A 25,830-nucleotide genomic window follows, 5' to 3' on the forward strand; every position below is an offset into this window, starting at 1 on the left:
CAGTGCCACCTGAGGGATCGAACGTCACAGGCATTCGAAGTTGTTTTTTGGCCTTGCTGCTTATGTGTAGAAAGTTCCCCAGATTCCCTGAATCTTTTGATTATATTATGGACTGTAGATGATGGAATCCCTAAATTCCTTGCAATTGAACATTGAGAAACATTGTTCTTAAACTGCTGGACTATTTTTTCACGCAGTTGTTCACAAAGTGGTGATCCTCGCCCCATCTTTGCTTGTGAACGGCTGAGCCTTTTGGGGATGCTCCCCTTATACCCAATCATGATGCTCACCTGTTTCCAAACAGGTGTTCTTTGAGCATTCATCAACTTTCCCAGTCTTTTGGTGGCCCGTCCTAACTTTTTTTGAAATCTGTTGCAGACATCCATTTCAAAATGAGCAAATATTTGCACAATCAATCAATTTATTTATATAGCGCCAAATCACAACAAACAGTTGCCCCAAGGTGCTTTATATTGTAAGGCAAGGCCATACAATAATTACGTAAAAACCCCAACGGTCAAAACGACTCCCTGTGAGCAAGCACTTGGCGACAGTGGGAAGGAAAAACTCCCTTTTAACAGGAAGAAACCTCCAACAGAACCAGGCTCAGGGAGGGGCAGTCTTCTGCTGGGACTGGTTGGGGCTGAGGGAGAGAACCAGGAAAAAGACATGCTGTGGAGGGGAGCAGAGATCAATCACTAATGATTAAATGCAGAGTGGTGCATACAGAGCAAAAAGAGAAAGAAACACTCAGTGCATCATGGGAACCCCCCAGCAGTCTAAGTCTATAGCAGCATAACTAAGGGATGGTTCAGGGTCACCTGATCCAGCCCTAACTATAAGCTTCAGCAAAAAGGAAAGTTTTAAGCCTAATCTTAAAAGTAGAGAGGGTGTCTGTCTCCCTGATCTGAATTGGGAGCTGGTTCCACAGGAGAGGAGCCTGATATCACAGGGTTTCTGGTTCCGGAGCACAGCGGTGTTCTGCTGTATCTGTTAGCTGTTTGAACTGAGCTGTTTGAGTTCTTTGAATTAATAGTCTTTTTCAAGACTTTTTTACTTTTTTTTTTACTTTTTCACCGTGCTCCAACGCCTAAAGAAGACCTCTAACGGTCGAAGCATCGCGACGGAGCTCTTTTATCAGCTAACCTTCATCAGCGTTGGCAAGCTAACTAGCTTGCTAACGCTTTCGTTTTTATTTTTATTTTATTTTTTAGCACTGTTGTCGTGCTGCTCCACAGCCTGCCTAGTGGATTTTTATTTTATTTTAGCACTGTTGTCGTGCGTTACCTGTGCTGCTCCACAGCCTGTCCAGTGGATTTTTATTTTATTTTTAGCACTGTTGTCGTGCGTTACCTGTGCTGCTCTACAGCCTGTTCAGTGGATTTTTATTTTATTTTTTACCACTGTTGTCGTGTGTTACCTGTGCTGCTCTACAGCCTGTTCAGTGGATTTTTATTTTATTTTTTACCACTGTTGTCGTGCGTTACCTGTGCTGCTCTACAGCCTGTTCAGTGGATTTTTATTTTATTTTTTACCACTGTTGTCGTGTGTTACCTGTGCTGCTGTACAGCCTGTTCAGTGGATTTTTATTTTATTTTTTACCACTGTTGTCGTGTGTTACCTGTGCTGCTCCACAGCCTGTTCAGTGGATTTTTATTTTATTTTTTACCACTGTTGTCGTGTGTTACCTGTGCTGCTCCACAGCCTGTACAGTGGATTTTTATTTTATTTTTTACCACTGTTGTCGTGTGTTACCTGTGCTGCTCCGCAGCCTGTCCAGTGGATTTTTATTTTATTATTTTATTTTATTTTATTTATTTATTTTTTTTATTTTTTTATTTTTTTATTTATTTATTTATTTATTTATTTTTTTTTTAGCACTGTTGTCGTGCGTTACCTGTGCTGCTCCACAGCCTGTCCAGTGGATTTTGATTTTTATTTTATTTTTTTGGGCGCTGTTGTCGTGCGTTACCTGTGCTGCTCCACAGCCTGTCCAGTGGATTTTTATTTAGCGCTGTTGTCGTGCGTTACCTGTGCTGCTCCACAGCCTGTCTAGTGGATTTTTATTTTGTTTTAGCACTGTTGTCGTGCGTTGCCTGTGCTGCTCCACAGCCTGTCCAGTGGATTTTTATTTTTTAGCACTGTTGTCGTGTGTTACCTGTGCTGCTCCACAGCCTGTCTAGTGGATTTTTATTTTATTTTAGCACTGTTGTCGTGCGTTACCTGTGCTGCTCCACAGCCTGTCTAGTGGATTTTTATTTTGTTTTAGCACTGTTGTCGTGCGTTGCCTGTGCTGCTCCACAGCCTGTCCAGTGGATTTTGATTTTGATTTTATTTTTTTTGGCACTGTTGTCGTGTGTTACCTGTGCTGCTCCACAGCCTGTCTAGTGGATTTTTATTTTATTTTTTACCACTGTTGTCGTGTGTTACCTGTGCTGCTCCGCAGCCTGTCCAGTGGATTTTATTTTATTATTTTATTTTATTTATTTATTTATTTATTTTTTTTTAGCACTGTTGTCGTGCGTTACCTGTGCTGCTCCACAGCCTGTCCAGTGGATTTTTATTTTATTTTTTAGCACTGTTGTCATGCGTTACCTGTGCTGCTCCACAGCCTGTCCAGTGGATTTTTATTTTATTTTTTACCACTGTTGTCGTGTGTTACCTGTGCTGCTCCACAGCCTGTCCAGTGGATTTTGATTTTGATTTTATTTTTTTGGGCGCTGTTGTCGTGCGTTACCTGTGCTGCTCCACAGCCTGTCCAGTGGATTTTTATTTAGCGCTGTTGTCGTGCGTTACCTGTGCTGCTCCACAGCCTGTCTAGTGGATTTTTATTTTGTTTTAGCACTGTTGTCGTGCGTTGCCTGTGCTGCTCCACAGCCTGTCCAGTGGATTTTTATTTTTATTTTATTTTTTAGCACTGTTGTTGTGCGTTACCTGTGCTGCTCCACAGCCTGTCCAGTGGATTTTTATTTTGTTTTAGCACTGTTGTTGTGCGTTACCTGTGGTGCTCCACAGCCTGTCTAGTGGATTTTTATTTTGTTTTAGCACTGTTGTCGTGCGTTACCTGTGCTGCTCCACAGCCTGTCTAGTGGATTTTTATTTTGTTTTAGCACTGTTGTTGTGCGTTACCTGTGCTGCTCCACAGCCTGTCTAGTGGATTTTTATTTTGTTTTAGCACTGTTGTCGTGCGTTACCTGTGCTGCTCCACAGCCTGTCTAGTGGATTTTTATTTTTATTTTTATTTTATTTTTTAGCACTGTTGTTGTGCGTTACCTGTGCTGCTCCACAGCCTGTCCAGTGGATTTTTATTTTTATTTTATTTTATTTTTTAGCACTGTTGTTGTGCGTTACCTGTGCTGCTCCACAGCCTGTCTAGTGGATTTTTATTTTATTTTAGCACTGTTGTCGTGCGTTACCTGTGCTGCTCCACAGCCTGTCTAGTTGATTTTTATTTTATTTTAGCACTGTTGTTGTGCGTTACCTGTGCTGCTCCACAGCCTGTCTAGTGGATTTTTATTTTATTTTAGCACTGTTGTCGTGCGTTACCTGTGCTGCTCCACAGCCTGTCTAGTGGATTTTTATTTTGTTTTAGCACTGTTGTCGTGCGTTGCCTGTGCTGCTCCACAGCCTGTCCAGTGGATTTTTATTTTTATTTTATTTTTTAGCACTGTTGTTGTGCGTTACCTGTGCTGCTCCACAGCCTGTCTAGTGTCGGATTCCCTGTTTGGGAATCCGCTAGCTTAGCATAGCTACTAGCTCTTAGCCGTTTTAGCATGGCGGCTTCTCCTGTCTCTCCTGCACTTTTCTGCTCTGGGTGTGAAATGTTTAGTTATTCCTCGGCCTCTTTTAGCAGTAACGGTACTTGTAATAAGTGCAGCTTATTCGTAGCTTTGGAGGCCAGGCTGGGCGAATTGGAGGCTCGGCTCCGCACCGTGGAAAATTCTACAGCTAGCCAGGCCCCTGTAGTCGGTGCGGACCAAGGTAGCTTAGCCGCCGTTAGTTCCCCCCTGGCAGACCCCGTGCAGTCGGGAAGGCAGGCTGACTGGGTGACTGTGAGGAGGAAGCGTAGCCCTAAACAGAAGCCCCGTGTACACCGTCAACCCGTTCACATCTCTAACCGTTTTTCCCCACTCGACGATACACTCGCCGAGGATCAAACTCTGGTTATTGGCGACTCTGTTTTGAGAAATGTGAAGTTAGCGACACCAGCAACCATTGTCAATTGTCTTCCGGGGGCCAGAGCAGGCGACATCGAAGGACATTTGAAATTGCTGGCTAAGGCTAAGCGTAAATTTGGTAAAATTGTAATTCACGTCGGCAGTAATGACACTCGGTTACGCCAATCGGAGGTCACTAAAATTAACATTGAATCGGTGTGTAACTTTGCAAAAACAATGTCGGACTCTGTTGTTTTCTCTGGGCCCCTCCCCAATCAGACCGGGAGTGACATGTTTAGCCGCATGTTCTCCTTGAATTGCTGGCTGTCTGAGTGGTGTCCAAAAAATGAGGTGGGCTTCATTGATAATTGGCAAAGCTTCTGGGGAAAACCTGGTCTTGTTAGGAGAGACGGCATCCATCCCACTTTAGAGGGAGCAGCTCTCATTTCTAGAAATCTGGCCAATTTTTTGGGATCCTCCAAACTGTGACTGTCTAGCGTTGGGACCAGGAGGCAGAGCTGTGGTCTTATACACCTCTCTGCAGCTTCTCTCCCCCTGCCATCCCCTCGTTGCCCCATCCCCATAGAGACGGTGCCTGCTCCCAGACCACCAATAACTAGCAAAAATCTATTTAAGCATAAAAATTCAAAAAGAAAAAATAATATAGCACCTTCAATTGCACCACAGACTAAAACAGTTAAATGTGGTCTATTAAACATTAGGTCTCTTTCTTCTAAGTCCCTGTTGGTAAATGATATAATAATTGATCAACGTATTGATTTATTCTGCCTAACAGAAACTTGGTTACAGCAGGATGAATATGTTAGTTTAAATGAGTCAACACCCCCGAGTCACACTAACTGTCAGAATGCTCGTAGCACGGGCCGGGGCGGAGGATTAGCAGCAATCTTCCATTCCAGCTTATTAATTAATCAAAAACCTAGACAGAGCTTTAATTCATTTGAAAGCTTGTATCTTAGTCTTGTCCATCCAAATTGGAAGTCCCAAAAACCAGTTTTATTTGTTATTATCTATCGTCCACCTGGTCGTTACTGTGAGTTTCTCTGTGAATTTTCAGACCTTTTGTCTGACTTAGTGCTTAGCTCAGATAAGATAATTATAGTGGGCGACTTTAACATCCACACAGATGCTGAGAATGACAGCCTCAACACTGCATTTAATCTATTATTAGACTCTATCGGCTTTGCTCAAAAAGTAAATGAGTCCACCCACCACTTTAATCATATTTTAGATCTTGTTCTGACTTATGGTATGGAAATAGAAGACTTAACAGTATTCCCTGAAAACTCCCTTTTGTCTGATCATTTTTTAATAACATTTACATTTACCCTGATGGACTACCCTGCAGTGGGGAATAAGTTTCATTACACTAGAAGTCTTTCAGAAAGCGCTGTAACTAGGTTTAAGGATATGATTCCTTCTTTATGTTCTCTAATGTCATATACCAACACAGAGCAGAGTAGCTACCTAAACTCTGTAAGGGAGTTAGAGTATCTTGTCAATAGTTTTACATCCTCATTGAAGACAACTTTGGATGCTGTAGCTCCTCTGAAAAAGAGAGCTTTAAATCAGAAGTGTCTGACTCCGTGGTATAACTCACAAACTCGTAGCTTAAAGCAGATAACCCGTAAGTTGGAGAGGAAATGGCGTCTCACTAATTTAGAAGATCTTCACTTAGCCTGGAAAAAGAGTTTGTTGCTCTATAAGAAAGCCCTTCGTGAAGCTAGGACATCTTTCTACTCATCACTAATTGAAGAAAATAAGAACAACCCCAGGTTTCTTTTCAGCACTGTAGCCAGGCTGACAAAGAGTCAGAGCTCTATTGAGCTGAGTATTCCATTAACTTTAACTAGTAATGACTTCATGACTTTCTTTGCTAACAAAATTTTGACTATTAGAGAAAAAATTACTCATAACCATCCCAAAGATGTATCGTTATCTTTGGCTGCTTTCAGTGATGCCGGTATTTGGTTAGACTCTTTCTCTCCGATTGTTCTGTCTGAGTTATTTTCATTAGTTACTTCATCCAAACCATCAACATGCTTATTAGACCCCATTCCTGCCAGGCTGCTCAAGGAAGTTCTACCATTATTTAATGCTTCAATCTTAAATATGATCAATCTATCTTTGTTAGTTGGTTATGTACCACAGGCCTTTAAGGTGGCAGTAATTAAACCATTACTTAAAAAGCCATCACTTGACCCAGCTATCTTAGCTAATTATAGGCCAATCTCCAACCTTCCTTTTCTCTCAAAGATTCTTGAGAGGGTAGTTGTAAAACAGCTAACTGATCACCTGCAGAGGAATGGTCTATTTGAAGAGTTTCAGTCAGGTTTTAGAATTCATCATAGTACAGAAACAGCATTAGTGAAGGTTACAAATGATCTTCTTATGGCTTCGGACAGTGGACTTATCTCTGTGCTTGTTCTGTTGGACCTCAGTGCTGCTTTTGATACTGTTGACCATAAAATTTTATTACAGAGATTAGAGCATGTCATAGGTATTAAAGGCATTGCGCTGCGGTGGTTTGAATCATATTTGTCTAATAGATTACAGTTTGTTCATGTAAATGGGGAATCTTCTTCACAGACTAAAGTTAATTATGGAGTTCCACAAGGTTCTGTGCTAGGACCAATTTTATTCACTTTATACATGCTTCCCTTGGGCAGTATTATTAGACGGTATTGCTTAAATTTTCATTGTTACGCAGATGATACCCAGCTTTATCTATCCATGAAGCCAGAGGATACGCACCAATTAGCTAAACTGCAGGATTGTCTTACAGACATAAAGACATGGATGACCTCTAATTTCCTGCTTTTAAACTCAGATAAAACTGAAGTTATTGTACTTGGCCCCACAAATCTTAGAAGCATGGTGTCTAACCAGATCGTTACTCTGGATGGCATTTCCCTGATCTCTGGTAATACTGTGAGAAATCTTGGAGTTATTTTTGATCAGGATATGTCATTCAAAGCGCATATTAAACAAATATGTAGGACTGCCTTTTTGCATTTACGCAATATCTCTAAAATCAGAAAGGTCTTGTCTCAGAGTGATGCTGAAAAACTAATTCATGCATTTGTTTCCTCTAGGCTGGACTATTGTAATTCATTATTATCAGGTTGTCCTAAAAGTTCCCTAAAAAGCCTTCAGTTGGTTCAGAATGCTGCAGCTAGAGTACTGACGGGGACTAGCAGGAGAGAGCATATCTCACCCGTGTTGGCCTCCCTTCATTGGCTTCCTGTTAATGCTAGAATAGAATTTAAAATTCTTCTTCTTACTTATAAGGTTTTGAATAATCAGGTCCCATCTTATCTTAGGGACCTCATAGTACCATATTACCCCATTAGAGCGCTTCGCTCTCAGACTGCGGGCTTACTTGTAGTTCCTAGGGTTTGTAAGAGTAGAATGGGAGGCAGAGCCTTCAGCTTTCAGGCTCCTCTCCTGTGGAACCAGCTCCCAATTCAGATCAGGGAGACAGATACCCTCTCTACTTTTAAGATTAGGCTTAAAACTTTCCTTTTCGCTAAGGCTTATAGTTAGGGCTGGATCGGGTGACCCTGGACCATCCCTTGGTTATGTTGCTTTAGACGTAGACTGTGTTTCATAATTATTGTATGGCCTTGCCTTGCAATGTGGAGCGCCTTGGGGCAACTGTTTGTTGTGATTTGGCGCTATACAAGAAAAAAGTTGATTGATTGATTGATTGATTGAAAGCTGAAGGCTCTGCCTCCCATTCTACTCTTACAAACCCTAGGAACTACAAGTAAGCCTGCAGTCTGAGAGCGAAGCGCTCTATTGGGGTGATATGGTACTATGAGGTCCCTAAGATAAGATGGGACCTGATTATTCAAAACCTTATAAGTAAGAAGAAGAATTTTAAATTCTATTCTAGAATTAACAGGAAGCCAATGAAGAGAGGCCAATATGGGTGAGATATGCTCTCTCCTTCTAGTCCCCGTTAGTACTCTAGCTGCAGCATTTTGAATTAACTGAAGGCTTTTCAGGGAACTTTTAGGACAACCTGATAATAATGAATTACAATAGTCCAGCCTAGAGGACATAAATGCATGAATTAGTTTTTCAGCATCACTCTGAGACAAGACCTTTCTAATTTTAGAGATATTGCGTAAATGCAAAAAAGCAGTCCTACATATTTGTTTAATATGCGCTTTGAATGACATATCCTGATCAAAAATGACTCCAAGATTTCTCACAGTATTACTAGAGGTCAGGGTAATGCCATCCAGAGTAAGGATCTGGTTAGACACCATGTTTCTAAGATTTGTGGGGCCAAGTACAATAACTTCAGTTTTATCTGAGTTTAAAAGTAGAAAATTAGAGGTCATCCATGTCTTTATGTCTGTGAGACAATCCTGCAGTTTAGCTAATTGGTGTGTGTCCTCTGGCTTCATGGATAGATAAAGCTGGGTATCATCTGCGTAACAATGAAAATTTAAGCAATGCCGTTTAATAACACTGCCTAAGGGAAGCATGTATAAAGTGAAGCACAGAACCTTGTGGAACTCCATAATTAACATTAGTCTGTGAAGAAGATTCCCCATTTACATGAACAAATTGTAATCTATTAGATAAATATGATTCAAACCACCGCAGCGCAGTGCCTTTAATACCTATGGCATGCTCTAATCTCTGTAATAAAATTTTATGGTCAACAGTATCAAAAGCAGCACTGAGGTCTAACAGAACAAGCACAGAGATGAGTCCACTGTCCGAGGCCATAAGAAGATCATTTGTAACCTTCACTAATGCTGTTTCTGTACTATGATGAATTCTAAAACCTGACTGAAACTCTTCAAATAGACCATTCCTCTGCAGATGATCAGTTAGCTGTTTTACAACTACCCTTTCAAGAATTTTTGAGAGAAAAGGAAGGTTGGAGATTGGCCTATAATTAGCTAAGATAGCTAATTATAAACCTGGGGTTGTTCTTATTTTCTTCAATTAGTGATGAGTAGTAAGATGTCCTAGCTTTACGGAGGGCTTTTTTATAGAGCAACAGTCTCTTTTTCCAGGCTAAGTGAAGATCTTCTAAATTAGACGCCATTTCCTCTCCATCTTACGGGTTATCTGCTTTAAGCTGCGAGTTTGTGAGTTATACCACGGAGTCAGGCACTTCTGATTTAAAGCTCTCTTTTTCAGAGGAGCTACAGCATCCAAAGTTTGAATGCCCTCCTCTTTTTGTCTAAAACCTGAATCTCTGAAGGATCATGATGGTGGAGGTAATAGTGTGGAGGACGTGATTGTCAACCTCCATGATGAACAGAATGAAAACGGTGAGGGTGCCATCTGTGCAGTTATTTTGGCCAGGTAGCTTGACTAGTGGGGACGCACATTCCAGCCAACCACCACAGGAGGTGCATTTATGCAATGATGGAAAAATATTGCCACCTAGACAAGTTGCAGCCACCAGATTGAAACACAAGGGGAATAAAAAGTTCCTTCACACAGGGCTGTTGCTTCCATGCAGCAGGCCAGTGATCTGAGGAGGCATTTTAGGCCAGGAGCCAGTCGTCAATTTTGACCTGATTGGTAACACTGAAGGTGATCAAACAACACTTAGAATCCAGCCTCAGTGTACCATGGGCTACACAAAAATGTTTGATAACCATCACAGGGTGGTAGCTGTAGCCAGCTAGGGGTCAGTGAAGAATTACACAGAGGTCAAAATGTAAAGATGCTCCAGTCATGTTGAAAACTATATCACATTATTTGTCTGATTATAACGATTCCAAAAAGGTATAGTTTGGACTATCTGTGACAGAATGTTCTGGAGTTATGGGCAAAAATGGTGACAAATGTTAGTTTCAGTTTGTACAGGGGTCAAAAGTTAAAGTTGCTCCAATTTTAGTAGAAAATGATGCATCAGCTAGCAGGTTGTGTGGCTGCAGTGTTCTGATTGCTTCCTCCATCTTTTATGATAAAATAATGCTGAATTTATGCGGAAATGATTGTTGTACAAAAGCTTCAGATATCTGTCGCTGAGATAGATGATGACTGGAGTGCAGTTTGAAGCAGAAACGAGGTGATAATCTGTGAACCGCATCGAACGACGCAGGGCGGACCGATTTTTAAGGGGGGACCGTTTGGTCAGCAACACTGGAACTCTGCTGAAACTGACCTCTCGTGTGAGTCATGGACCACGAGATGGCGTGAGATTCACAACTGCGAAACAGCAAATATGTCTTCTGTTGATGTATCCATCCCCTGACTTGTCTGAAGAAAACTGGCAATAAAACTGATCATTTACATATACCAAAAGGACCCATTACTTATGCAACCCATCATCTTGGCTTTTATATTTTTAATTAATTTATATCAAGTTGTAGAGATTTGCATTGAGTTTGAGTTTAAGGAAGATAATTTTAGAAATTTTTATACTGAGAAGCCTGATTTACTTTTTGTATTTGAAATGACATTAACAAATTAAAATGTGTGAAATACCAAGGGGCCGAACACTTTCACAAGACACTGTAGTTCTATACACAAAATCAAGACAAAACAGGCAAATTAGCCACAATTTATCAGTTGGAAACTTACTGAATTGGTACTAATGACATGTTGGCACATGTCGCCTGAATGTGGGCCGAATGCCACATAGACTGGTGATGAAAATGGGGCCAAAAATAGTAGTCTGCGTACATGGCACACTCCCAGACTGTATTCACAGAAGGCTAAGCCCTGCAAATGATAATAAAATAAAATAATTATAAATAAGTAATAATAAAAAAGCCTGTCATGGCTCCTTGGAGGAGGGAAAAAAAAGACAAGTGTGGACAGAGCACTCTGCAACTTTTGCAGTTTGATGTCCAGGAGAGTGACAGCCTGCTGTATCTCATTGTTATTATTGTTCCCACTGGATCCACTGTCCTCTCCGTCTGTGGATGACTAGTATGCGATTCTCCACTTCAACAGTTTTCCTTCCTTGGTAGTCTTATCACAGATCATTAATATTGCTTAACCTGGAAGGATAGGGCAGAAAAACTCAAAACATTAAGGCATTGTCATGGACAGTGGCAGAATTGATTTTAAACATAAGCATGTATTACATATGTGATATTGTTTCTCCTTCACAGCTGTCATTTTCCCCTTCAACTCCTACGAACAACCATGTGCGAGTTCTTTGTCTGCTGTTCTCCCTGCTGCTGGACTGCTGTGGCCTAGCTGTGGTCTGTGGTCTGCTGGGCGCCTCCCATGGCATGCACACACTCTCCTTTATGGCAGCAGAGGTGAGAACCATCAGCCACAACTGGATAAAGTTCTACAGAAGAAAAAATCTATGACACTGTATGGAGCCTATACATTATTTAAAGCAACGTACTCTGGCATCTAGACACAATGTGCACAGAATAAAAATGCACAGAATTAACAATCTATTGTGAAATGGTAGAATAATAATAAATAATGTGCACTTTATCTGATTCTTTTTGTTAAATAATTATTCAGTTAACATGAATGTAGTAATTAGCTATATAGATAATTAACTGACATTAACTGTGTAAAAATTACAATCAGTTACCCAGTCTAAAGTATGTTTGTTCATTCTATATTTGGAAATTTTTACAGTATTTTTGATGTTTTGGATTCTCTCTCACTTTGTCATCATTTGTTGGAAGTTGGTAAAATATGTGTAATATGACCCCTTTAATATCTTGAAGGGGAACTACGTAACATTTTGACCTTAATTTTACAGTTTAGGAGTAATTGTAATGGTTAAATGACTTATTATGGGGAGAATGGGAGCTTTCTTTCTCCCACCAGGGCTCTCGTAGCAGAAAACCAGTAACGTCAAAAACACTCGCCCGGAGTTGTGTGACCGAGAGTCTTGGGTCTCATGGAAGAACACAAACTGCTTACCGGCACTACAACAACACATACATGCTACCCTGTTGAGGCATGGGCAAGCTAGTGGCTATAAGAACAAGCCAACAAAGGCTTTATTTCTTACATGATCATAGTCATGACAGAGCCAGCGGAAAAAGCAAAAATCAAAACACAAAAAACAAAACAAAGAAACGCTGTCGGAGTAAATGAGAAAGAGGAAAAACAGCATGATAGACCTGTGTTTCTGCTGCCGGGGGACAATTGTGAGCTGAGTTCACCATGAAAGCATGACATTATATTTCCTCACCGGTTGTTTACGTACGTCCTGAAAGAGAGAAACAAGTGGGGGGGGGAAGCGTGCGATTGCACACATGAGACAGGCAGAGAGATGCAGAGTGTGAGTGGGAAACAGAAATCCACCTGAACTAAATCTGATCTCTGTATTTCTGTGGATTGTTGCTTTCTTGACATGGGTTGCATAAAAACAAATGCACATTGGGGGGAGCAGTGAGGTTTTTTGTTTTGTTTTTTTACAAAGGTTTTGTGACCTACATACTGCCAAGTTCTAGGGGGAGCTCCGTAGACAAGAATGTGACCAAAAAACAGACGAAACAGCAAAGAACTGACCAAACCTGTTTCCCCTTAATTTCTGTTTCTTGTTACCACAAGCCGGCGTGTCTATCATTTGGGATTTTTATATTTTAGATTAGGTCTATGCACTAGTACAGCAAATTGTTATCTCCACCACATTAGAGAATTGCCCTCCATCCTAATTGGCGCCTACCCATGCAAAGGACTGGTTGAGCCCCATCTACAAAAAAGTAACCATCTGTCTATTGTTGCCAAGTGATATGGAGGTCTGTCTTCAGCTTTTTCCAGTTGCTTTGGTCCTCAACATTTGACACAGATCATTTCAGTGGTATAGTACCCAAGGATTCTCCATAGAGACCTAGTATGAAAGATGACTACAGTGACAGCCAGAAGTGCCACTGCTCTCAGTGGCAGGGATATGGGACTAATCTTGGACCTTGTCGGGACCGTGCACTATCATGCTTTATTGTGTAACTGGTTATAACTTTTAGAATGGGCTAAGCAGTGGGTCACCCTTCCCACTGTGGTCTGCTTGATGTTTCTTCCTCAAGAACGCCTGAGCGAGTTTTTTTTTTTTTTTTTTTTTTCTTTTTTCTTACCACTGCCTATGTGCTTGTTCAGGGAGGTTGGTAAGGTTATACCTTAACCGTTTGAAGAGCTTTGGGGCAGCTCTGTTGGGATTTGGCACGATATAAATAAAATGAATTGAATAACCCTCCTAACACACGTTGCAATAGGCGTTACCTGACACCATGATAAGCGAGCAGTTTGCCACAGCACCTGCAACTCCCTCTGTATGCTGACCTTCCACAGAGATGTGCTCACTTCCACATTTGTAGACCTCATAGAGCAGGGCTACTGCAGTGTGGGGCTTTCTAAGCTTCCTCAAGAGCAGTGGAACGTGGTCATACTTGGTGAGAAGAAAGGATATTCTGGGTGCGCAACTGCATGAGCTGCCACCTTGCTATGAATGTCCTGTTTCATTAAACTTAAGAAAAACATGGAATGACTCTTTTACCAGATGCAAATACTTCACATGTAGACATCAGTTTCTGAATTATTTGCAGTTCAAATTATTGGCTTCTTATTTCATTGTAATGTTGCATTTGTGAGTTTTTCTGTGTGGATAGTAGACAGTCCTGTTACATTCACATATGTGCTCTTTTCACTAGTGTCTGCTGGTGACTGTACGCACTGGACATGTCATCATGCGGTAAGTCCAATCAAGGCCTCATTCCAAATGCATGTACATACAGTTAATGAAAATGCATACATTTAAGAAAATGCACATGCAACAGATTATTTAAATGTACAATATCAAGTCAGGTCTGTGCGCATGCACTGGTGCTGTACTTCACCGCGCTCACGACACCACAAAACTGCCTTGGGTCCTGGATGGTAATCATACAGTCAATCAACCAGTCAGCTATATTCATTCATTGACTCAATCATTTTCTACCGGTTATCTGTGTCTGGGCTGTGGTTACAGCAGACCAAGCACCCCATACCACACTCCCTATCCTTGTCAAAGTCCTGTAACTCTGCCTGAGTGATCCTGAGGTGTTCACAATCCATCTGGGAAATATAATCCCCCCCACGTCCTTGGTCTTCTGCAGGGCCTCCTCCCATTTGGCCAAGCATGGAAGACCTTCTTGGGGAGAAGACCAGGGGACATCCTCACCACATGCCCAACCCACCTCAGCTGGCTCCTTTTGTTGCGAAGAAGCAGCGGCTCTACTCAAAGTCCCTCCCGGATAGTCAAGCATCTTACCCTGTCCAGGGGTTGAAACCCAGGTACCTGATGGAGGAATCTCATTTCTGCTGCTTATATCCACGACCTTATTCTTTTGCTCATTACCCAAACTTCATGACCATAGGTGAGGATAGGCGCATAAATCGGCTCGGAAATTGTGAGTCTCTCTTTTTGGCTCAGCTTTTTCTTCACTACAACGGTCTGGTACAGTGTCTGTAAAATGTCAGATTCTGCCCCAGTCGAAAATGACCCAGTCCGCCTATCAATCTTACTCTCCAACTTACCCCCACTTGTGAACAAGTCGCTGAGATACTTGAACTCCTCCACCTGGGCAGTAACTCTCCCCTGACCCAGAGGGACAGTCCACCATTTTCCAACAGAGCACTGCGGCCTCAGGTTTGAAGGTGCTGATTCTTATCCCAGTCACTTCACTTTTGGCCTCGAACTTGCACGGTGCACATCAGAGGCCACTGCTTGTTTAAGCCAACAGAACCACATCACCCTCAAAAAGCAGAGATGCAATGCTGAGGTCACCAAACTGGACACCGCCCGGTCCCTGACAGCACCTTATAATCCCATTCATGAACATCACAAACTGGATTGGTGACAAGCGGCAGCCCTGGAGGAGTCTTAACAACCACTGGAAATGGGGCCAATGTAATTCCGAGAATGCGGACACATTTTCTAATTTGCTCATATAGAGGCCAGATTGCGCATTGCAATGGTTAAGGGTACCCCATACTCCTTGCACCCTCCCACAGAACACCTCAAGGTACCTGGTCGCACGCCTTTTCCAAGACCACAAAACACATGTAGACTGGCTTGTCATACTCCCAAGACCCTTCTAATATCCTTGTGAGGGTAAAGAGCTTGTCCACTGTTACATGAGCAGGACAGAACCCGCATTGGTCCTCTGGAATCTGAGGTTCAACTAATGGTCGAAGTCTCTTCTCTAGTACCCTGGCATACGCTTTCCCAGGGTGGCTGAGAAGTGTGATTTCTTTTTTATTTTTATTTTTTTGTCATTCAAGTTTTTAGTAATTTTCCTTTTTCACACAACTAACACATTATAATGATCCAACAAAGTAAAACAAATAAAAAGTTTAAAAAACAGAATATGTAATGTGTAAAATAATCAATGGCACAATCATGGTATTTTGATGACAGCAGAGTCTTGTTCTTTAAGAAATGACATGAAATACGTATATCCACATTTTGCTGGTTTTGTCATGGGCCTTATGTATTTTGTAGATGAACGCCTCATAGGCCACAGTCTCTGACATCAGTGTAATCCAGTCCTCAAGTTTAGGCCTGTGGGGGCTCTTCCAAATCCGTAGGATTGATTTGGTAGCCACTATAAATGCAGCCATCAAAACACTTCTTTCGTAGGTGAAGGGGGCAGGAAGGACTTATCTTTCAACAGGCACAATTGTGGTACTGCTGGAATAGTTATCCCAGTCCATTTTTCCAGGTTTTTAATGACCTCTGTCCAAAGTGAAAAGACCAATGGACATTCCCAGAGACAGTGAAGGTACGTGCTATATCTATGCCACATTTCCAAAAAACATTACTTTGAAGTAGTCCCATTTTGAACAGCTTTGATGGTGTAAAATAATATCGATGTATCACTTTGTAAAGGATAAACTTGCTTCTGGCATCTCTAGTTGCCCAGCCTATATTTGAAATTATATTGCTCCACCTTTCTTTGCTAATTTCAATTTGTAAATCCCTTTGCCAGATCAATCTTAAGCCATTACAAAGTGCACCTTGATTACTAAGGGTATAACGGTATGTATTTGTATTGAACCGTTTTGGTAAGGGGCGTTCGGTTCGGTACAGGGCTGTGCACAGATGTGTTCGCGTTGCGTGTGTTTACATTCAGTGTTGACAATTTAGCAACTTTCTCGCTAAATCTGGCGACTTTCCAAACCCTCTTGATGACTTATTTTCTCAAAAGCAACTAGCAACAATGTTTGATGATGATGTTTGGCAACTGAAAGTGAAAGTCTCTGTTGTCACCGAGTGGCAGCAAGTCTCCCCCTCCTCCGCTGCAGCAGCCTGAAAGCACTGAGCAGAGGGATATCTACAATCCTCCTCACTCGGACTCATTCAGCCCACTGACCTTGTTTGCTGCGCTTTGACTAAATAGTCCCCAGACTTGGAGAAGCCCTGGCCTTGAGAAGTTATTTTATTTTAATAAGTGACGGCCAATTTTAATGGCAGAATAAATAAACAAACCAAGAAAATATTTTAAAGATGGTTTTACTCGCTTTTTTGCCTCTCCCACAATGGTTTCAAAACTTAGCTATATTAATAAGCATTAAACAAACAGTTAATAGAAAGAGATAGAAAATAAAATAAATTGTACAAAAGTAAAGGGATTCTTTAACATTAATTCTCTTTTTTTTTTAAATCCCTTATAGTGTGACAGTTTTGGACAAGTTAATTTTTCTGTCAAAAAAATATGAAGGTTGAATAAAATTTAACAGAGTTTCATGCTGGAACTGTTGTACTGCTCTTTACTTGTGGAAAGTGTTGTGTGGGCCGCTGAAGAGGAGGTACTGCTGGCCCATCACCACCAGAGGGCGCCCTGTGTGGAGTGCGGGCTCCAGGCACCAGAGGGCGCTGCCGCCTCACAGGAGCAGCCGGGTGATGACAGCTGTCACCAATCATCTGATCAGCAGTGGTATATCAGCAGGACGACATCTCCACCTCTTTGCCGAGATATCGCTCTACCTTGAAGGTACTGTTCTCAGCCGACTGTGTTGTCTTTTGTCAACATTAACACTTTGTTACTTTTGTGCGTGAAATAGCAGACATTCTTCCGACGAGAGGAGGAGGTGGTTTTCCCGCCATACGGGTTGCTGGGTGCACACGCACCCACCTTTAACTGTTTTTGTTCCTCGCCAGCAGTACCAGATCCGACACGCGGAGGCAGTGGCCACCTGGGAGTTCGGGACTTGGCGGCTCCAGTATTCCCGGGGTTCGGTGGCGGAGGAAATCATGTAGTTCCGGTTCTGCTTTGGACAGACGTCTCTTATCTTCGAGCCTGCCCACGTGACACATTGTGTGAATTGACTTCTTGTCTATTGTTGTAATCTGTTGTGTTTGTTGTGCTTTTTGTCACAACAATAAAGTGTTGTTATTTGGCTACCTCCATTGTCCGTTCATTTGCGCCCCCTGTTGTGGGTCCGTGTTCCTACACTTTCACAACAGGATATCTCGGCCAACGTCATGGACCCCGAGGGGCGTCAACCGGCTGTTGAACGGCCAATGGAAGAACAGGGCGCACAGGCGTCTGCAGGAGGAATGATCGGTGAGTTGCAGCGAATCCTCACTGCTTTTACGGCTCGGTTGGATCTAATGACCGAGCAGAACGTCCTCCTTAACCGCAGAGCGAGACGAAGGGCGTGGCCGGGCACGCGCCGTCCCTCTCCCTTCCGGTTCCGACCGAGTTTCGCCCTCCCCACGCTCCACGGCCTCTACGCTCCGTGTGGTTACAGCTCCCCCTGCTGATGAAGCTATGGACACGAGCAGGGCCACATTTAGGCCACCAGATAGACAGAGGAGGCTGGTCCGCGGAGCGTGCTTTGTTTGTGGCTCAATAGAGCATCAAGTGAGGAACTGCCCCGAGCGGTTAAATACCAACGCCCGCCCCTAGAAACTGGGTTAGGGGTGGGCCAAAACATTCACGTGGGACATACCCATATCGCCACACGACTCCCAGTTACAATCCTTTATGAGGATTTAATCCTGAAGGCCCCAGCACTGGTGGACACGGGCTCTGAAGGGAATCTGTTAGACAGCAGATGGGCCAGGGAGGCAGGGCTCCCTCTGGTGGCGCTTACCTCGCCTGTGCAGGTGCGGGCACTACATGGCTCCCTACTCCCTCTAATCACACATAAGACACCACCAGTAACTCTGGTGGTGTCAGGGAACCACCGGGAGGAGATCGAGTTTTTTGTGACTCCTGCCACCTCCCGTGTGATTCTCGGGTTCCCTTGGATGTTAAAACACAATCCCTGGATCGATTGGCCGTCCGGGGTAGTGGTTCAGTGGAGCGAAACCTGCCATCGGGTATGTTTAGGTTCCTCGGTTCCTCCCGGTTCCCAGGCTAAGGAGGAGGTCAGAGTCCCGCCCAATCTTGGGACGGTGCCGGGGGAGTACCATGACCTTGTGGAAGTGTTCAGTAAGGATCTGGCGCTCACCCTTCCCCCCCACCGTCCGTACGATTGTGCCATTGATTTGGTTCCAGGCGTTGAGTTCCCGTCCAGCAGGCTGTACAACCTCTCACGACCTGAGCGCGAATCAATGGAGACCTACATCCGGGACTCTTTAGCCGCCGGGTTGATCCGGAATTCCACCTCCCCGATGGGTGCAGGTTTCTTTTTTGTGGGTAAAAAAGACGGCGGACTTCGGCCATGCATTGATTATAGGGGGCTGAACGAAATCACGGTTTGTAATCGATACCCGTTGCCCTTGTTGGATTCAGTGTTCACGCCCCTGCATGGAGCCCAGATATTCACTAAGCTAGATCTTAGAAATGCGTATCACCTGGTTCGGATCCGGAAGGGAGACGAGTGGAAGACGGCATTTAACACCCCCTTAGGTCACTTTGAGTACCTGGTCATGCCGTTCGGCCTCACAAACGCCCCCGCGACGTTCCAAGCATTAGTTAATGATGTCTTGCGGGATTTCCTGCACCGATTCGTCTTCGTATATCTAGACGATATACTCATCTTTTCTCCGGATCCTGAGACTCATGTCCGGCATGTACGTCAGGTCCTGCAGCGGTTGTTGGAGAACCGGCTGTTTGTGAAGGGCGAGAAGTGTGAGTTTCACCGCACCTCTTTGTCCTTCCTGGGGTTTATCATCTCCCCCAACTCCGTCGCTCCTGATCCGGCCAAGGTTGCAGCGGTGAGAGACTGGCCCCAACCCACCAGCCGTAGGAAGCTGCAACAGTTCCTCGGCTTTGCAAATTTCTACAGGAGGTTCATTAAGGGCTACAGTCAGGTAGTTAGCCCCCTGACAGCCCTGACCTCTCCAAAAGTCCCCTTCACCTGGTCGGATCGGTGCGATGCCGCGTTCAAGGAGTTGAAACGGCGCTTCTCGTCTGCACCTCTTCTGGTGCAGCCCGATCCTAGTCGCCAGTTTGTGGTTGAAGTGGACGCCTCGGACTCAGGGATAGGAGCCGTGCTATCCCAGAGCGGAAAGGCCGATAAGGTCCTTCACCCGTGTGCCTATTTTTCCCGCAGGTTGACCCCGGCCGAACGGAACTATGACGTCGGCAATCGAGAACTCCTTGCTGTGAAAGAGGCTCTTGAAGAGTGGAGACATCTGTTGGAGGGAACGTCCGTGCCATTTGGTGGACTGGGAGGGGTACGGACCCGAAGAACGCTCCTGGGTGAAGAGAAGCTTCATCCTGGACCCGGCCCTCCTGGCCGATTTCTACCGCCGCCACCCGGACAAGCCTGGTCGGGCGCCAGGAGGCGCCCGTTGAGGGGGGGGTCCTGTTGTCTGGGCCGCTGAAGAGGAGGTACTGCTGGCCCATCACCACCAGAGGGCGCCCTGTCTGGAGTGCGGGCTCCAGGCACCAGAGGGCGCTGCCGCCTCACAGGAGCAGCCGGGGTGACAGCTGTCACTTATCGCCTATGACAGCTGTCACCAATCATCTGATCAGCAGTGGTATATCAGCAGGACGACATCTCCACCTCTTTGCCGAGATATCGCTCTACCTTGAAGGTACTGTTCTCAGCCGACTGTGTTGTCTTTTGTCAACATTAACACTTTGTTACTTTTGTGCGTGAAATAGCAGGAGGTTCATTAAGGGCTACAGTCAGGTAGTTAGCCCCCTGACAGCCCTGACCTCTCCAAAAGTCCCCTTCACCTGGTCGGATCGGTGCGATGCCGCGTTCAAGGAGTTGAAACGGCGCTTCTCGTCTGCACCTCTTCTGGTGCAGCCCGATCCTAGTCGCCAGTTTGTGGTTGAAGTGGACGCCTCGGACTCAGGAATAGGAGCCGTGCTATCCCAGAGCGGAAAGGCCGATAAGGTCCTTCACCCGTGTGCCTATTTTTCCCGCAGGTTGACCCCGGCCGAACGGAACTATGACGTCGGCAATCGAGAACTCCTTGCTGTGAAAGAGGCTCTTGAAGAGTGGAGACATCTGTTGGAGGGAACGTCCGTGCCATTCACGGTTTTCACTGACCACAGGAACCTGGAGTATATCAGGACCGCCAAGCGGCTGAACCCCAGGCAAGCCCGCTGGTCACTGTTCTTCGGCCGTTTTGACTTCCGGATCACCTACCGTCCCGGGACCAAAAACCAGAGATCGGATGCCTTGTCCCGGGTGCATGAAGACGAAGTCAAAACGGAGTTGTCGGATCCACCGGAACCTATCATCCCGGAGTCCGCTATCGTGGCCACCCTCACCTGGGACGTAGAGAAAACCGTCCGGGAGGCCCTGGCACGGAGCCCGGATCCCGGAACTGGGCCGAAGAACAAACTTTACGTTCCACCAGAGGCCAGGGCTGCAGTCCTGGACTTCTGTCACGGTTCCAAGTTCTCCTGTCATCCAGGGGTGCGTAGGACCGTGGCAGTTGTCCGGTAGCGCTTCTGGTGGGCGTCCCTGGAGGCCGACGTCCGGGATTATATCCAGGCCTGCACCACCTGCGCCAGGGGCAAGGCTGACCACCGCAGGGCATCGGGACTGCTCCAGCCACTGCCTGTGCCTCATCGCCCCTGGTCCCACATCGGCCTGGATTTTGTCACGGGCCTCCCGCCATCCCAGGGCAACACCACCATCCTCACGATAGTGGACCGATTCTCCAAGGCGGCCCACTTCGTGGCCCTCCCGAAGCTCCCGACTGCCCAGGAGACAGCGGACCTCCTGGTCCACCACGTCATCCGGCTGCATGGGATTCCAACAGACATCGTCTCCGATCGCGGTCCCTAGTTCTCCTCGCAAGTCTGGAGGAGCTTCTGCCGGGAACTGGGGGCCACGGTGAGTCTCTCGTCCGGGTATCATCCTCAGACCAACGGGCAAGCAGAACAGGTCAATCAGGAGGTGGAACAGGCCCTGCGCTGCGTGACGGCCGCGCACCCGGCGGCCTGGAGTACCCATTTGGCCTTGATCGAGTATGCCCATAACAGCCAGGTGTCTTCAGCCACCGGCCTCTCCCCTTTTGAGGTGTGTCTGGGGTATCAGCCCCCATTGTTTCCGGTGGTTGAGGGAGAGGTCGGTGTGCCCTCGGTCCAGGCCCACCTGCGGAAGTGCCGTCGGGTGTGGCGCGCCGCCCGTTCTGCTTTGCTAAAGGCCCGGACGAGGGCAAAAGCCCATGCAGACCGTCGGCGGATCCCGGCCCCTGCGTATCGGCCAGGGCAGGAGGTGTGGTTGTCCACCAAGGACATTCCCCTGAAAGTGGACTCCCCCAAACTACAGGACCGTTACATCGGTCCCTTCAGGATCCTTAAGGTCATCAGTCCAGCCGCAGTGAGGCTTCAGCTTCCGGCCTCACTGCGGATCCATCCTGTTTTCCATGTGTCCCGGATAAAACCCCATCACACCTCACCCCTCTGTGCTCCGGGTCCGGCGCCGCCTCCTGCCCGGATCATCGATGGCGAGCCGGCTTGGACTGTGCGCCGGCTCTTGGATGTCCGTAGGATGGGCCGGGGCTTCCAGTATTTGGTGGACTGGGAGGGGTACGGACCCGAAGAACGCTCCTGGGTGAAGAGAAGCTTCATCCTGGACCCGGCCCTCCTGGCCGATTTCTACCGCCGCCACCCGGACAAGCCTGGTCGGGCGCCAGGAGGCGCCCGTTGGGGGGGGGGTCCTGTTGTCTGGGCCGCTGAAGAGGAGGTACTGCTGGCCCATCACCACCAGAGGGCGCCCTGTCTGGAGTGCGGGCTCCAGGCACCAGAGGGCGCTGCCGCCTCACAGGAGCAGCCGGGGTGACAGCTGTCACTTATCGCCTATGACAGCTGTCACCAATCATCTGATCAGCAGTGGTATATCAGCAGGACGACATCTCCACCTCTTTGCCGAGATATCGCTCTACCTTGAAGGTACTGTTCTCAGCCGACTGTGTTGTCTTTTGTCAACATTAACACTTTGTTACTTTTGTGCGTGAAATAGCAGACATTCTTCCGACGAGAGGAGGAGGTGGTTTTCCCGCCATACGGGTTGCTGGGTGCACACGCACCCACCTTTAACTGTTTTTGTTCCTCGCCAGCAGTACCAGATCCGACACGCGGAGGCAGTGGCCACCTGGGAGTTCGGGACTTGGCGGCTCCAGTATTCCCGGGGTTCGGTGGCGGAGGAAATCGTGTGGTTCCGGTTCTGCTTTGGACAGACGTCTCTTATCTTCGAGCCTGCCCACGTGACGCATTGTGTGAATTGACTTCTTGTCTATTGTTGTAATCTGTTGTGTTTGTTGTGCTTTTTGTCACAACAGTAAAGTGTTGTTATTTGGCTACCTCCATTGTCCGTTCATTTGCGCCCCCTGTTGTGGGTCCGTGTTCCTACACTTTCACAACAGAAAGGTTTTGTTAAAAGCTATTTACGAGGAATGTATTTTTTTATAATATTTCATACATTTGTCGATTATTTAAGGGCGTTTTATTTAACTTATCAGGCAGCACTTTGCAATTATTTTATTTTCCTGTTTGTATAATGTTACAATAAATTGTTGGTTTAAACAAAAGAAAATTTAGGCTTTGCATTTTGTTCCCATACTGTGCCGAAAATGAACCGAACCGTGACCTCAGAACCAAGGTACGTACAGAACCATGATTTTTGTGTATCGTTACACCCCTATTGATTACCCAAAAGCTTCTTATAAAACATTGATGCAGTTTGCTGAGTATCTGGCCGAGTCAACCAATCCTGTAATGTACTCTCTTTCTGTATCTGATTTAAACCAAATACTGAGCTCACACTACTCCTAATCTGTAAATATTTCCAGAAATCCCCTTTATCAACCAAATTAAATGTTTCTCTTTTCATGTTAAATTACATGACATTATCCTCTCTATATAGATGTTCTATTTTGTGCACCCCTTGTTCAAGCCATTTCTGCCACAGAAAGGGAGATTTTTCAATACGCACTAAAGGATTATTCCATACTGAAGAATAGATCTGTTTGTACTGAGAAATTTGTATTATTTTATGTCTTTTTGCCCATGCCCACTGTGAGTGTTATATGATTGGGTTCTGTTGTATTGAATTTGTAGATTTTTGGGAAAGCAATTGAATAATATTAAACAGGGCTGCAATTTCCTTCTCAAGTTACTGAAATCCACCCTACATCCGGTTGCTTGTTTTTCCAATGATTAGATAATTTATTCATTTCAAATGCAAGATTATATAATTCCAGGTCCGGAAGAGCCAGACCTCCACATTCCCTCAAAGATGTGAGTTTTGTTATTCCAATTCTTGCTTTTTTTTTTACCATTCCAAAGAAATTCTGTAATTAATAAATTATATAATTTAAAAAGGATGTTACCTGTTGTTATTGGTATCATCATTGATATATAATTAAATTGAGGAGCAACCAACATTTTAACAGTGTTAATTTTACCCCATAGAGTAAGGTTCAACAATTTCCACTTATCTAAATTAATTTTCAATTTTTGTACAACCCCAATTCCAATTAAGTTGGGATGTTGTGTAAAATGTAAATAAAAAACACAATGATTTGCAAATCCTTTTCAACCTATATTCAATTGAATACATCACAAAGACAAGATATTTAATGTTCAAACTGATAAACCTTATTGTTTTTGTGCAAATATTTACTCATTTTGAAATGGATGCCTGCAACACGTTTCAAAAAAGCTGAGATAGTGGTATGTTTATCACTGTGTTACATCACCTTCTAACAACACTCAATAAGTGTTTTGGAACTGAGGACACTAATTGTTGAAGCTTTGTAGGTGGAATTCTTTCCCATTTTTGCTTGATGTACGACTTCAGTTGTTCAACAGTTCAGGGTCTCCGTTGTCGTATTTTGCGCTTCATAATGCGCCACACATTTTCAATGGGCGACAGGTCTGGACTGCAGGCAGGCCAGTCTAGCACCTGCACTCTTTTACTACGAAGCCACACTGTTGTAACACGTGCAGAATGTGGCTTGGCCATTCAATCCTGATGCCATTGAATGTGAGCATTTTCCCACTCAAGTCGGTTAAACAATGAACTGCAGTAAGGTCGAGACCCCGATGAGGACAACGAGCATGCAGATGAGCTTCACTGAGATGGTTTCTGGCAGTTTGTGTAGAAATGCTTTGGTTCTGCGAACCGATTGTTGCAGCAGATGATCTTGAAGGTGAACATGCTGGATATGGGGGGCTGGTGTGGTTATACATGCTCTGTGGTTGTGAGGCCGGTTCGATGTACTACCAAATTCTCTGAAACACCTTTGGAGACGGCTTATGGTAGAGAAATGAACATTCAATTCACTGGCAACAGCTGTGGTGGCCTCTCCTGTTGTCAGCATGCCAATTGCACAGTCCCTCAAAATGTGTGACATCTGTGACATTGTGCTGTGTGATAAAACTGTACATTTCAGAATGGCCTTTTATTGTGGCCAGCCTAAGGCACACCTGTGCAATCATCATGGTGTCTAATCAGCATCTTGATATGCCATACCTGTGAGGTGGAATGGATTATCTTGGCAAAAGAGAAGTGCTCACTAACACAGATTTAGACAGATTCGTGAACAATATTTGAGATAAATAGGTCTTTTGTGTATATAGAAAATGTTTTACATCTTTGAGTTCAGCTTGTGAAAAATGGGAACAAAAACAAAAATGCTGCATTTATATTTTTGCTCAGTGTATATGTTTTTATACTCTTTTTCTAGGTTACAATCTCCCTACAAAATAAGAGTGTTGCTCATTAGTTTTCTGTCAAAACACTGTCTGGGTCTTCTATACTATTCAAGGTGTGCGTACTCTCTTTCAGGTATTCTGTCCATCTCTGGGATCTGAACCATCGAGGGACCTGGGAGAGCAAGGGAACATATGTCTACTACACTGATTTCATCATGGAGCTAGCGATGCTGTTTCTGGACCTCATGCACCATATCCACATGTTGGTAAGAAACAGAGTGTCTCTCTAGTCAGTGGATTTTTTGTGTTTGTGTGTTTTAAATGGCTATCTTGGACCAATGTACATTATGAATAAAAATAGGCTAAGATCATTTAATTATTTTTAAACATTTAATGACTCATTTTTGTCAGGAAATTTTATTGCATTTCCTTGAAAGAAAGTATGAAGAAAAGCAAACCAAACCTAATGCCTTCAACAGAACTGTCAAAAGTCTCAGTCGTCAGCATCATTGCTTTCAACCATTAGAAGTGAGCATTTCAGTATTTTAATGTGTCTAATCCATAATTAGGTAATATTGGAAGGACGTCATTACATTTGCAGACATGGAAGCTATTGAAATCCAAGCTGTAGT

General features: G+C 44.6%; 1 protein-coding gene across 1 annotated transcript in view; it reads left to right on the plus strand.

Moving 5' to 3' along the window:
* The window catches only part of LOC117525460 (E3 ubiquitin-protein ligase AMFR-like), a 59,962-nt gene that overhangs the window by 16,477 nt on the left and 17,655 nt on the right, over positions 1–25,830 (plus strand). Inside the window, exons 5-7 of the mRNA XM_034187307.1 lie at positions 11,279–11,431; positions 13,790–13,830; positions 25,332–25,464. Of these exons, the coding sequence (XP_034043198.1) occupies positions 11,279–11,431; positions 13,790–13,830; positions 25,332–25,464 (327 nt within the window). The remainder of the gene's footprint in view (positions 1–11,278; positions 11,432–13,789; positions 13,831–25,331; positions 25,465–25,830) is intronic.

The sequence above is a fragment of the Thalassophryne amazonica genome, chromosome 2, assembly GCF_902500255.1.
Source record: "Thalassophryne amazonica chromosome 2, fThaAma1.1, whole genome shotgun sequence".
In the NCBI taxonomy this organism is placed as follows: Eukaryota; Metazoa; Chordata; class Actinopteri; order Batrachoidiformes; family Batrachoididae; genus Thalassophryne; species Thalassophryne amazonica.